Source organism: Lutjanus erythropterus, chromosome 1 (assembly GCF_056507025.1).
Source record: "Lutjanus erythropterus isolate fLutEry1 chromosome 1, fLutEry1.hap2, whole genome shotgun sequence".
Classification (NCBI taxonomy): domain Eukaryota; kingdom Metazoa; phylum Chordata; class Actinopteri; order Lutjaniformes; family Lutjanidae; genus Lutjanus; species Lutjanus erythropterus.
Window position 1 is genome coordinate 32,891,414 of NC_139317.1, and position 14,781 is coordinate 32,906,194.

Sequence of the window (14,781 nt, forward strand, 5' to 3'; positions counted from 1 at the left end):
TCAGCACTTAGAGAATAAAAGTTTCTTTGTACCTGTTAGTGTTGCAAAGCAAATGAAATCTGAAGGACAGCCACAGTCAGTGTACAGCACATGCTTTTAAAACACAACACCAGCTTAAGGTGCTTTGGGAACGCTTTTAATGAAAAACGGAGAGGGAAATATAAAGAAATAACTTTGCATAAAAACAAATGGTTGGGGTCCCTGAATGTTTAGGCCACTGAGTATATGTCTGTGAAGATTCTCAGTCATCCAGGTCATAGTATTCATCATTTCACCTCTCATCCAAGAAGCGAGAGAAGTGCAAGAAATCTACTGAAGTAGATTGTTGGATGAGAGGCGAAATGTCTTCAGGAACTCTATTAAGTCCAGTTACCTATGACAACTCTTATTACGGCCACAAAGTATAGTTTTTAAATGGCCAGGGCTGACAAAAATCTCTGATCTTCAGAAAATGTGTTGAAATTAATTACATAACTGAACACCGCATCACTTTGTTTGGTTTTAATTTCTGAGTTAAACATTCATCCTCACACATGAGGAGAGAAACTGGTCTAGATACAGCGCTATGTTCTCCTGTCACTGACAGCTTTTACAGTACAGTCAAACATTCAATTATAAGACATCTTTAAAGTCCCCCTCCATTCATTTTTGGAGCCAGAAATGGACCCATTTGGATGAAAAGGTGGAACTGAGGAGGAGTGAGGGGTAGACAATGATAACAGAGACTCACAGGTTTACTACACGACACACCCACTTGACTTTATGAGATCTTGTCCTCACCATACCCGAGTAGTTTTGGTGCCTAAACCTACCCATTTCAAGGGGTGTATCTTGTAGCTGGCATGTCCTGTAGCTACAGATAGACTACATGGCTGTGCGTTTTTGTTTTTTTTCCCACGATGGCGATTGGTTTGCTCTGATATTTTTTTCTTAACTCAAACTCCTCATGCCTAAACCTACCCGGAACCTACCCAACCCAAACCACCCAAACTAGCAAAAGCAAAAAATTCTAGCCATATAGTGTTAGCTACCTTGGTTAGCAATTTACATCTGTAACTCTTGTTTACTGTGACATTAATTATGTTGCTAATATTGACTAGCGTAAAACGCAAAGTTATTTGCCAGAAAAAAATAATAACTGACTCTTAAGAGTGTTGTTTAGTACAACTGAACAATGAATTAACTATTTTTAGGTGACCAAAATGTTACTATTAACTTTCAAGAACTGAAAACACGCTGGGAAAGGGTCAAAAGTTTTAAACAGAAACATAGAAAACACCTAAAAACAAGTTCAAGGCTATTTAAATGTACATAGTGCCGTGGATACACGTTGCTTACACCCTGGACAAGTCGCCAGTTCATTGCAGGGCTGACACAGAGAGACAGACAACCACTCACGGGCAACTTGGAGTCACCAATTAACCTAATATGCATGTCTTTGGACTGTGGGAGGAAGCCGGAGAACCCGGAGAGAACCCACGCAGACAAGAGGAGAACATGCAAACTCCGCACAGAAAGGTCAGCTGGGGGATTTTAAACTCAGGACCTTCTTGCTGTGAGGCAGCAGTGCTAACCACTGCACCACCATGCCGCCCGTTTTTCTAGTTCAGTCTACAAAACATTTGCCCTAAACAATACTTTCTGTACATTTTTTTTGATTAGATCACTGTAGATTCAGGTATACAACACACAATGCCTTACATGAGTGAATGTCTTTTTATTAGCACTGGAGAGACATGATGCAGTTCAAGCATCTTGTCCTAGACCTGACACTAGAGTTTTGAGATTGGTCTGGCAGCTCTCAGCAGGGCCCAGCTGCCTATTCAAACACTATAAAACACTACAACAGACCTCACCTGTGGTGACACTGAGCCTGGCTTCATGACTGATGTCCTTCCTGGCAGAGTTGGACGCAACGCAGCGGTAGGCACCCTCATCCTCCTTGGTCACCTCCAGAATCTGGAGCACCCCGTTAGGAAGGGAAATGAATCTGCTGCACACAGAGCAGAACAGAGGAGAGGCAGCAGGGAGAGAAAGAGTGAGGAGGTGGGTGAGACAGGGAGAAAAACAAGGGGAACAAATGGCTTAGTGCCTTGTAGCATCAAACATCCAGCTGATCCACTCTGCAGGGATCCTGCTGAGTCCTCACAGGGCTCCATCCTTCTTTATTCAGCAGAGAGACTATTGTGTACAACTACTGCAGGGAGAGGCTGCAATTGCAAGTCATACACAGGGCTGGGTAATATGTCAATATTATATCAATATCATGGTATGAGACTTGATCTTGTCTCACATGTTGTATATTGTTATATCATTATATGGCAGAAGTGTTGTCTACTCCCGGTTGGTGGTGATTTTTGTTCTGAACTTACCAGACTCTTCCAGCTGTTGTGTTATTTGCCTTTATCAGCATGATCATTAACCACATGACTGATGATTATTTATCAAAAATCTTATTGTGTTAATTTATTGCAAAAGCATCAATAGTCATCCCTACAACACTGCTGCAATATTGATATCAAGGTATCTGAGTAAAAATATTGTGACATTTGAGTTCATCCATATCACCCAGCTCTTCGTTTGGGTAGTTTAATCTATAACAATGAATCAGATTCTATAAGATCATCACTGGAGCTTCATTATATGATAAATAAAAAAAAAGATATGAAAAAAGAAAAGTATCAATGCAAAGAAAATAATTTTCCATGCCTGTTTTCATTAATGAAAGTTGTTTTCTGGCTCTCGTGCCTCATAAAAGTACACAGAACACAGCCAAAAAGCTGTAAATACAGTAACACAGTCATTAAATGCATGCATATTATCTGTCCATTTGTAATTTTGATATTTACTGCCTCAACTTTAATTCTACTCTCCCTCTCCCTTGGTCAGGTTCCAGACATATTACTGGTGGCCTGCAGGCCAGGTCCCCAGGGCCCTGGTAATGTAATGCCATCCCACAAGCTCTTATCGCCTCTATCATAGCCTATTAATCCTACCAAAATATGACCAGAAGCCTGTTCTGAGGGGTTAGAAGCAAGGGGGGTTGAGAAAAAAACAGACAGAGAGAATAACGAGGCAGTGGATGTGAAAAACAAAGAACAAATATGAGAGATAATGAGAGGAAGACAGGGAGCTATGAATGAAGAGTAAATGGGAATAGCAGAGTAACAGAAATAGAGATGGAAATGGGATAATGGTGAAGAGAAAGAGCAAGAGATGGCAGAGGGGCCAATAGAGAGGAAAAGGCGCATTAGACCTGGGAGAACAGAGAGAGAAAGAGCCAGTGATGTATCAGCCTCCCCCTTAGCTCGTCTTTGTAAGAGGCCATTAACAGCGCCTGAGGTGGGAGCGCCACATCCCACCAATAAGACCTTATAAGCAGTGAGCTGTTTGTGGGTCATGCGAGGCTACAGCAGCCATTAACACTTGGTCCTGTGCAATAAGGCTGGAAACAAATTCCAAGGCGCCGGAGCCGCAGGAGCCACAGAGAAATGTCAATATCGTTATGTGGCCCAGTAAATGAGACTATTTGTGACAACTGACAGAGAGGGAGATGTGTGACAGCAGGTGTACATTTTAATTTCTTTTTTCATTTGTAAGACCACAGCAGGTCCATTGTGAGTGGTTTGTTTTAAGATCAAGGTGATTCCTCAACGCTCTTACAACAGTCGAAATCCTGAATATGTACTTTGAAAATATTTCCACACTTAGACCTTTTATCTAGTCTTAGAAAGAGTGAATACACTTGCATTTTCTATTACTGTTGTCCCCACCAGGCATAAGCACACTGTGTGTGTGTGCACATTCATGACTGTATGCTGAAGGACCTCTGTGACTCAGAATTTTTGAAAAACCTTTTTTTTTATGACTTTTATGCCTTCATATTTTTAGGGCCGGAGGTATTATGTTTTCAGGTCATCCCAGTCTTGTGAAGGTGATATCTCAAGAACACCTTGAGGGAATTTCTTCAGACTTGACACAAATGACCATTTGGACTCAAGGATGAACTAAATAAATTTTGTTGCTCAAAGGCCAAGGTTACGGTGACCTCACTACACACGTTTTTGGCCATAACTTAAGAAGTTATATGCTATTTATGACTTGCAATTATCTAGGATAAAATGATGAGGTGATGACATTTTATAGCTAAAAGGTCAAAGGTCAACTTCACTGTAACATCATAATGTTAAGCTCCCTCTCACTCCTCTGTACTCCTCTGTAAAGATAGTCTCTAAGTGAAAACAGGATACTTCTCACTGGAATCATATATGTATGTTGATTACTTACATTTTGCCAAAAAAAATCACTTAATACCTCAGAGTCACAAATTCTTTCAGTGCCACAGGTTAATATAACAGTAAGTTGCATATTAAATTCCTCAAATTCTTCACTATATACATCATATGAGCCTGGACAGACATGGATGTAAACTTGTAATTTGACTGGTTGGTGGACCAAATCTCTGCTGGTTGCATCTGGGAGGTTGTTGTAGCATTGCAGTAGGTGCTTCACCATCTGTTGCCTGGAGGGGATCTGCTCTCTACTGAGTGCGCTCTACTAGTTTGTTACTATTAGTAATAAGTCTTGTAATGTATTCAAAAGTCAAAGTAGAGTGCTTGGCAATTGCTGGCATCTTCACTGAAGCTTGTAATTGTATGCTCCAGAGGAATCAAGTACTGAGGTATGCTGAGACTGAAATTAAACTAAAATAATATGCATGGATGTATGTTTCATTTATCTCATGAACACAGAATAAACATTTAAATGTCACACTAGAGTGATTGCAGAGTGAAATTCTAAGTGATTCTGAAAGAAAAAAAACTGCAATGGAAGGGTACAGTTTGCAAAAATTACTTCTGGCCTTTTATGAGTTCATACTTGCACTAAAATCAGTGTATGTAGCCTTGAATGATGAAAGGAAATTATAAGTCCAAAGCAACTTATTCAAGTAGAAAAGTAATTTATAACCAGCATATTTTCTAAACCCCGCTGCCACCAGTCTGTAAACCTTTTTTCTTGGTAATACCGGTAAGCTGCTACAACTTCTCTTTGTGTTCTTCATCTTCACCAAAACAGCCTGACTGCAGAGGACACCCAACTTCACTCTTTGGGGTTCACAGCAGGTAAACCATACTGTTGCACATGGCACCACACTCATACCTGCCCCCCCCCTAAACAATGGCAGGTAGGAACTAATTAGCTCTTAGACAAGAGGGACATGAAGAAAAAAAAAACATAAATAAATACATTAATACAATTAATTATCATAATCATCATATAACACCATTTGTAACAGTAAAATTAATTCTGCAAGTTAATGTTGTGAAATTATTATACTGAAATATGTCACACACACAATAAACTGCACAGCTTAATAAGGAACACAAAATCAGTAAAGTAACATACTATAAATAACCCAGAAATGTAATGTGTATAGTAACTATGGTTGCACTTGTAGCAGGAAACAGCAACAATGATTTGTTACATTTAGAAAGTGAACATCTAATGAAAATAAAATATGTTTTAAAACTTATTGTAAGAACTTTAATGGCATTATTAAGTACTCGTATCGATATTCAGTATCGGTAAGTACCCAAATGTAAGTACTTGTACTTGAACTCAGTATCGGCGCATCCCTAACACTTACCAACTGAACCTCCATTTGCATTTGTTTAATTGTGATTAAGTAAGTAGTAAAGAGAGCCAACTTACTAATAGTTCACTATAGTCTAACACAAAAATGACAATTACCAACATAAATCACCATGTTCTGAACAGACACAATAATAAAAAGTAACATTTGCATTTTTTTTTAAAAAAACTTGCTGACTAGTTTGTGAAGTTTGCTTATCAATGAATGAATGAATGAATGAATGAATTAATTAATTACTTTTTTATTATTGTGTCATACACCAACCCAAACAGGCTTACAAGACACCATTATTTAGATAAACAGACCAGAAACCAGAAAAAAGAAAAACAAAACATAACATAGATCACAATTAATGTTAATTAAATAACCCTTCCTGACGCTTTTTCCAAGCTTTAGAAACAAAATTAGCCAACTTATAAACATTAAAATTAAACAGCCATTCCATTCTGTCATCGTCAGAACACCAGGACATTTCTGGATTTTGAACAGACATTTCATTGAACGTAGGTTTTCTTAACTCATCATAAAAAGGACAATACAGAAGAAAATGTGATTCGTTCTCAACTTCTCCTAAATCACACAGCTCACATAACCTGTCGTCCTCCTGGATGTTTTTAAATCTGCCAGCTTCAAGGTTCAGAGGAAGGATTCCTGTTCTCAACTGTGCAACTAAAGACCTAAAGACTCCTCGTAAGATTTGCTGTAACATAAGATTCAGGTCCGTAATTGTGCTTGATTTGAATATATGTTTGTAATTTTGGTTTTAACAAAATATCATTTAAGCATTTTGCCTCAAATCTAGCAAGTAACTTTCCTCTGATTACGTTTATGCTGCATGTTAAATTATTACTATACATATATTGTAACTCAGCTTCCTCAAAGATATCATTAATCTCTTTAACCCAAGGAGAGCTGAGTTGTTTTCTGACATATTAAGCAAACAATTCAGTCTAATCATCTCACATTTAAGCCTTATTGAACCAGGAATCCAACCCAGATCACCCTGAACAGACAAAACAGGAGCAAACTTATAAACGCCTAAAAAACAGCGTGCAGCTCTGTTCTGTATTGAGTCTGCTACTTTATATTCTTTAGAGCCCCATATCCCTGAAGACTAATTTAATATAGGGGAGACACATGCATCATAAAGTTGTTAATATGTAGAATAGCCAAGATCTTTACATACTTTGAATTTGTTGACAACAGACCCTAATGTTCTCCCTGCTGAATCTGCCAGGACTTTAATTCCAACCTCATAAGTCATAAATTCATCAAGTGTAAATCTCAAATATTTACATTCAGGTGTATATTCCATTATCACAGTACCAAAATTTATTATCCTCCTACTTCTCGAAGTCCCTTTTTTCCTGAAATGAATAATCTGTGTTTTACTTTGATTTATTGATGACCTCCATCTGTAACACCAGATCATTAGCAAGTTTAACATATTCTGTAAATCATCATCCGCATACAACAAAATACCCAGAGTTAAATTATCCAGATGTATACCAAATTAGATTCTTTAATTTCAAGAGCTAAATCATTAACATATATCATAATCAAAGTAGGAGAAAGAATATCCGCTTGTTTAACACCAAATGGTGGACTAAACCAGTCCGTTTGCATATCATTTACGTCTATGGAAGCAACTGGACAACTGTACAATGATTTTAATGCTTTATAAAATCTGCCGTCCACCCCTGCATTTAAAAGTTTTAATCTAAGTAAATCTCTCTGAACCCAGTCAAAAGCCTTTTGAAAATCAACGAAACATACAAAAGTAGATTTATTTTTAGCAAGCCGGGTTCTAACAATTGTTGAACTTGAGTGAATGTGATCAATGCAGGCTCAATTTTTTTCTAAAATTATTCTGCTCATCAACTAAAAATTCTGCAGGTTCCAAGTATTCTGTCAGCCTAGCATTCAAAATATAAGAATATAATTTATACTCTATACTGAGAAGGCTGATTCCCCTGTAATTAAGAGGTATGGATCATTTTTAACTGATTTTGGAATGGGCTTAATGATGGATTTATACCAAAGAGAAGGAACAATACTGTGTTTAAAGCAAAATTTAAACAAACAATCAAGCACATTTAGAAGAGGTGGTGACTTCAATACTTTGCTTGGGATTTCCTATAGAAGCATCTATAGCAGTTCTCACTTCCTCCAAAGTAATATCATAATTCAGAAATACATTTGATGAATATCCATCTTGATTCATATGTCTCTCCAACTCATCTTTTATAAATCACATGCTTCCCTAAAAAAATTATCATCAAAATTAGAAGAAATATGATTTCCTGAGAATGACTCCGCAAAATCTTTCTCCCATTTCTGTGTTTCTATTTAGTTCTCCCATTCCAAGCACTACACACCTCCGACAATTCTCTTAATTTTTGCTCTAAATCTTCATGCTCGTCATATGGTAGCCCCATAATGACGTTCGAGACATCGGGATCAAACTTATTGGAAGAGCTTGAGTTGCTTGATTTAAGTTTATCCTCCAGCTGATCCAGGCGTGATTTTAATCCGCTGATTTCTAAGTCAATATTTTGTTGTACTTCTTTAACACTCTTCTTGAGCTCTCCTTTTAAAAATCGTTTCCACTGATGAATACAAGCCACCCACCTCACTGTTAAGTTGTTTTTCAATATTGTCCATTTGAATCACTTTCATCTCCTTCAGCAGCACGTTTGTTTCTTTATCCTCGTCCTTGCCCTGCGCTCGATTGCGCGTTTGAATTGGTTTCTCAGCCACTGAGATTTTTATTTGAGAATATTTTCCACAGATGTTTAAATTTATACAAAACTAGCACTGAATAAATTGTAGTATGACTTCTTCTTTTTTTTTTTTTTACAAAACGTCTCAATAAATCACAAAAGTTTGTCAGAGACACGTGTCTACGCTTATGTGTTTGAGCACAAGAAGGAATTATGGGAAATGTGGGCAGTCTTTGGAGCACAGCTGGGACATCCCCACAGACTGCTTGTACCTTGAAAATCAATGCTTTCTTATAGCGGATAATTTTGACCAATTAGCATTTTTCAGTATATTGCAAACTCTAGCAGTTCTAGTGTTAAACAAACAATAAGAAAAAGACTATGCACTTAAAATAATGGTTTGGAATTGCAGAAATCCTGAAACAAACCTGAGTAATCACATCACACAGTCATTGATATATTGTAAGAAAACGAAGAGACAGAAGAGAAGAAGATGAATGACAACAACAACAAAAAGAAAACAAGGGTCACCTTGGCTCCTCAGGGATAGCCACCTTGTCCTTCTCCCAGGTAATAACAGGTGTGGGTATTCCCTCAATCTGGCACTCGAAGCGGACAGCTCCCCCAGCGGGCACTGTTTGGTGTGATGGCTCCTGATGGAACTTAGACAGACCTGCAGGGGGTGTAGAGGTAGTAGAGGTCAGGTTGGTATTTATCAAAGCGGAAAGTAATGATTTCCCAGAGGACAGACAGAAAAAAACGGCCCATATCTAAAGTGATGCTTGCGTAAATTACCTTTTTTTAATGATCTGAAATCTGTGTCATGTCGTCTACCTCTGGTAAGATGAATAGGACCCAGTTTGTTTGATGTAGGTCACACGTGGTGTGACCGACTGTGCAATTATCTTGAAATCCCCGTCCACAATTGCTCCACAGCTGCTTTTCTGTCCGAGTCCACATGGATGGCATTAAAACGAATAACAAGTACACTAAATGAAATGGGCTGCACCAGGTGGTCGTTGGGGGAAAAGGGCTCTGTGCACTACATGTGGGTTCAGATCTTAATACAAGCCCATAAAATAAAACTGACACACTGATCCCATTCATGGTTTTTATTTAAATATCCAATTCATGGGAGTTTCTTTACTTCACTTGGTTTACTTTTAAAACATCTCTGAAGTAAAAGTTCAGAATCTAATACATTCTCTATTTCAGACTTCTAATTGTTGGACTCAGGCCATTTTAGGAATTGTAAAGGTAACGTTTTAAACGTTGTAATTTAATTAAAGATCGGTTCAGACCATTTAAATACCCTTGAATGTCCTGATTAGGAGAAATTTGGGGATTTATTCAGGCTTGGCTAGATTATTTCTCTCTCCGGTTTGAGCCTTGGCAGGGCTCCAGTTTTCACAGCCTCAACACATTCACACACACACACACAGGATGGCTTCCTACTGCGGACAATACTGAGCACCAGGGGGCAGCAGTGAGCATCATCTGAGGGCCCCTCACCTCTGACCCTGACAGGCTGTTGGAGAAGAGAACAAAACTGGTTGGCTGTTCCAGCCACTTCGCCTGTAGCTCTGACTGAGGAGTGGAGAGCAGGGGGAGGATCAAAGGAGAGAGCAGAGAAAGAAGACAGAAGGCAACTGGAGGCAGGAAGAAAGCAGCGAGGTAACAGATAACAAGGAGACTTCTAATCCATAGGCAAAAAAATACTGTACGTAGAAGAGGTAGAAACCTAACATCAGCCTCACAATAAATTTGAATCACCATATCACATCATTTTTATGTTCAGTAAAATGCAACAAAACAAAGTGAGGCATCCAAATAAGTAAATGTACCTAAACACGGTTAGTAATCAGTCATTCTCTCTGGTTTATGTATTCTGTTCTCTAACACATTATCTCCACATGGAGCTAATTGCAGAACTGATTCAGACCAGAGATGCACAGCATGAAAACACGTAAAGATCATCCCACAGTGTTACATATACATCGAGCTTGCAGGAAGGACAAGGTTGATTCACACATTTCAAAAAGCTGCTGGTAGAGGAGATGTTTATTAAATGTGGTATGACCAGATTACTCTGCTTTTTGGTGTGTAAAATAGATGTTACATGTAATTTGCTTTCAAAAATCCCAATTTTAGTGATTAGAATTTTACATCAGTACTATTCGCCAGACTTAATATTTGGCCTTCGGCTTGTGTTTCCATTGTCAGATTTTGACAAGCTGTGCTGCACTGAATCAAACTGATTTTGAAAGTGTTTCTATTGGCAGCAGCTCTGGATGCTTATTATTTTGTTACTATTTAGTTATTTTGTTTGGACCAAGCCAAGCTGCACTGCACTGCAGCACCATTCAAGTACCTCCATACCACAACACAACACAAACAATCCTAACTCTAATCTTGACTAGCCCACAATGAAATATTCACACAGTCTACAATCTGCATTATGCACTAAATGCTAACACCAGTATTTCTTAGAGGCTCCCACTGACAATGCTAACATGGATGGCGTGGATTTGCTGTCTTACACTGGCGCCGTTGCCATTTTTGCCATCTTACGTCTGGAAGATAGCAAATGAACTTGCCCATGGTCTGCAGTCGTGTGTGTGTGTTTGTGTGTGTGTGTGTGTGTGTGTGTGTGTGTGTGTGTGTGTGTGTGTGTGTGTGTGTGTGTGTGTGTGTGGTGTGTGTCAGTGGCGGCTGGTGAATTTTTCTCAAGGGAAGGCTATAGCAAAAATCAGACAAACATCGTAAGGTATCGCACCAGAGTATTTTAATATATGAAAAGGGCTTTTATTTGTACTTGTAGGACTTAATGAACATGTTAAACACACTAAAACCTTTTAGAAAATAACAAGATTTAATAATAATAACAATAATAAAAAAAAATACCATCTTGTGGCTTAAAATTTACTTTTTATACATATATTCTCCCTGAGAGATGTAAATGTCTCAGAGACTTTGTGGTTAAATGTCTTTGACAGGTTTATATAAAGTACCTATTTTAAGGTGTGTCACCCACTTTTTTTTCACAAAACAGCAACTAGTTAAAAGTTTGTAAAAGACCAACATCACACATTCAGCTTCTATCATCTGCAGTGGGGGAATGTAACTAAGTACATTTACTCAAGTACTTTAAGTCCAATTTTGAACTACATCCATATTATATTACTTTATAGCTGTACTTAACTTTTTTTACTCCACTACATTTACCTGACAGGTACAGTTACTAGTTACTGACAAGGAATATTTTACTGCACAGTGGTTACTTTTACTTTTAATACTGATAACAGCTGATAATGTTTTAAGGTTTACATACTTTTTTAAGGTTTTAAATGCAGGACCTTTACTTGTAGTGGAGTATTTTCACAGTGTGGTATTAGTGTTTTTACTGAAGTAAAGGATGTGAATACTTTCTCCAGCACAGCTCAACTCTATAAAGATCACCTGGTCTCAGTGTGAGACTGAGTTACACTGTCACTATGTTCTCCTCAGATAGTTTATCATCGTCCTCTGATTGTTGTTGATCAGGTTCTTTAACTCTGAGATTCTGTTCGTTCTCCTCTCAAAACATGTTGTTTATAGTGACTTCACGGGTTTCATGACTCCATTCTAGCAGCTAATGCGCTAAACTCTTCCAACTATCAACACATCTCACTCTGCTGTATTTAGTATCAGATGTAGATCGAGCCAGTTGCTCAACGCTGCCACCCAGAGGTCGACGATGTGTAAACCAGCAGCATTCAGATGAATGCTGCAGGAACTTTGCCTACCTATTGCTTACGGATCACCACAACCTCTAACACAAGTTACCAGTTACCCCATTTGAAAGACTGTTGAATCTTTTCACATACTTTGATGATGTGTCTTAATTCTTTGCATCAAATTATAGATAGTAGTATTGATAAGTCCCATATTGATATCCAATATCAGTATCTATATCAGTTTCAAATAATTCCAATGATACCCATCCTTAAGAATGTCTATACCATATCTGAGTCAGGACCGAAGTGGATGACTAACTATTTGACTGGCAAGTAGACCAACACTGCCAATCATACAGCCGCTGCTAGATTGGCTAAAAAGCTGCAGAAGAGTGGAGGGACAGTAGGATGTCATCTGACTTTAAACAAACAAAACTATGGAAGGGAGGACTGATTACATAGGCCTGACACTTAAGCTTCCCAACTTAAGGAGCCGTTTTCAACAGTTTGTGTCTTCACGCTTGCAGCCAATCACACAGCTGCCTCAACATTCCCAAATTCATATTGCAATTTTCTGGACTTTTCCTCCAAACCACTGTAAACTTGCGGAGACACAGGGTGGACTAGCTGAGATTACCCTAACCCCTATCACGCCAACTGTTAGTCATGGCAACAAACCGGCCATCTGTGTTTTCCTACTGAGCTGAAGGAACAAAGTTTCTCAATGAGCACACAGAGGCTAACACTTGCTTGGCCATAGTAGCAGAAAGCATGTGATTCATTTCGAAAAAAAAAAATCTTGCTATGACTGGTGCATAGCCAGCTTTGCAGGAGGAGTTGATGATTAACCCCTGCCACTTCCAGCCATTACACAGCATGATGCCCTCATGTAAACACACCACCTGTAACACTGCCAGAGAGAGTGGCTGACAGGGCGTCAGACTCACTGCATGTGTGTGTGTGTGTGTGTGTGTGTGTGTGTGTGTGTGTGTGTGTGTGTGTGTGTGTGTGTGTAAACTTGAGTGCAGCTATTTGTACCTCAGTGTTTACTCTAGTGTGTACCTTGATGCTTGTACATGGACTGCTTGGAGTGGATCACAGTGTGCATCTATGTGGAGAGGAGGGGGTCTGTATGTGAGTGGGGAACAACAGCTGATCAGCGAGAGTGCACATTAGCAAGCAGTGGCGGAGGCGGGGGTTCGGAGAAGACACTTCACCCATGCTGTGATGGAACAATGGCGACTGGCTGAGCTTCCACCTCCACCCCGTCAAAGCATAATCATATTAGTCTTTTTCCCAGGATTCCATGAGTGTCCCCTGCAAGGAAATTCCACGGCGGTTCCGGTCGGCACCGCGCCGAACATACACTCAGACGTTACGAAGTTAACACTGTTTGGCCCGCGATTGTGATGATACACTGGGCAACTTTTCAGACAAGTGAAAGGTGACATATCAAGCAACAGGGTCAAAAATATGTCCAATTGTTTCCTAGCAACAAGCTCTTTCTAGGTTTCAAGAAACATTTTCAGGCAGCCACATGGGCACTGCTCTATGTAAAGTGTGTAACCCAATATGCGTCATAAAAAGTCTGCGTCTTGACTTTCTTTGCTCCTTCTCATTTGTCTCTCATTCTTCTCTCTCTGTTGCCCTTGACTTTACCCCAACTCTAACTCTGTCTTTGTCCGTCCCTCTATCTATGCCCCACTCTTTGGCCCCACAGCTATCAGATTGCAGCGTTTTTCCCCTCCCCTTGTGCAAGCAGATAATTCCACCCGTGACCTCTTTGCTACCCTGCTTTCAGGCTGACTAACAGTGTGAAAACCCATCAAGCATGCCCCTGGCTTCAACAGATATTTATACTGGAAAATATGTGCAATATGATTTTTTTTATTTCCTATTTACAGTATGCTGCCCTTTAAACTTTATAAAAGAGCTCAATTCTGTTTGTTCTCACATGCATGCAAAACTGACCTGCCATACAGCAACACTGACAAAAGACATTTATGATAAATCTGTGGTACTTTTTCCTTTAATAAAAACAGTTTTTGCACTGACATTTTCTTGTATTTACATGAACTAGCATTTTGCATCTTGAAAAATGATTCTCCTTGTCCCAGTTTGATCTGTTTATGAGCATGAGGTGCATATATAATTTTTGAGAAACTGATTAAGTTTGCATGTGTTAATATTAAAAATATATTAACAAAGGTGGGTAATAATGTGTTACAAGTAACTCACAAGTACAAGTAAAAAAAGCAGTTTGATTTTTAAGGAACAATGTTAATGTTCTTTTTTTTTAAACTGTACTTCTACTCTTTGCTTGAGTATATTTTTGAGCCAGTAATTTGCTTTTTACTTCATTACATTTACTACTTGTTTGTTACAAGTAGTCTGCTCTAAATGCGGGTATTGAGTGTGAGGGAGGGAGCACATGAGGAGCACCTCTATACCTGCTAGCTGCCTCGAAGAAAAACACAAAATGATACAACAATGATGGAAAACACCCAGAACAAGAGGCAGCTTCCAGCAACAATCCCTGACCACGTCTGGCCACACTTTTTATACCCAAATCCAGAAAAAGACAACATCTGTAAAGACTGAAATAGAAAAGAAACTGTACTGTTCTACAATGTTCTATGTAAGTAAGGACCAAAAAACTTATAAACTCTAAGCAGGTTGTTTGTATGGA

General features: G+C 38.9%; 1 protein-coding gene across 1 annotated transcript in view; it reads right to left on the reverse strand.

Moving 5' to 3' along the window:
* igdcc4 (immunoglobulin superfamily, DCC subclass, member 4) overlaps window positions 1–14,781 on the reverse strand; it is a 71,870-nt gene that overhangs the window by 26,288 nt on the left and 30,801 nt on the right. Inside the window, exons 3-4 of the mRNA XM_084720193.1 lie at window positions 8,908–9,049; window positions 1,857–1,990 (exon numbers count right to left, since the gene is read on the reverse strand). Coding sequence (XP_084576319.1) covers window positions 1,857–1,990; window positions 8,908–9,049 — 276 coding nt within the window. The remainder of the gene's footprint in view (window positions 1–1,856; window positions 1,991–8,907; window positions 9,050–14,781) is intronic.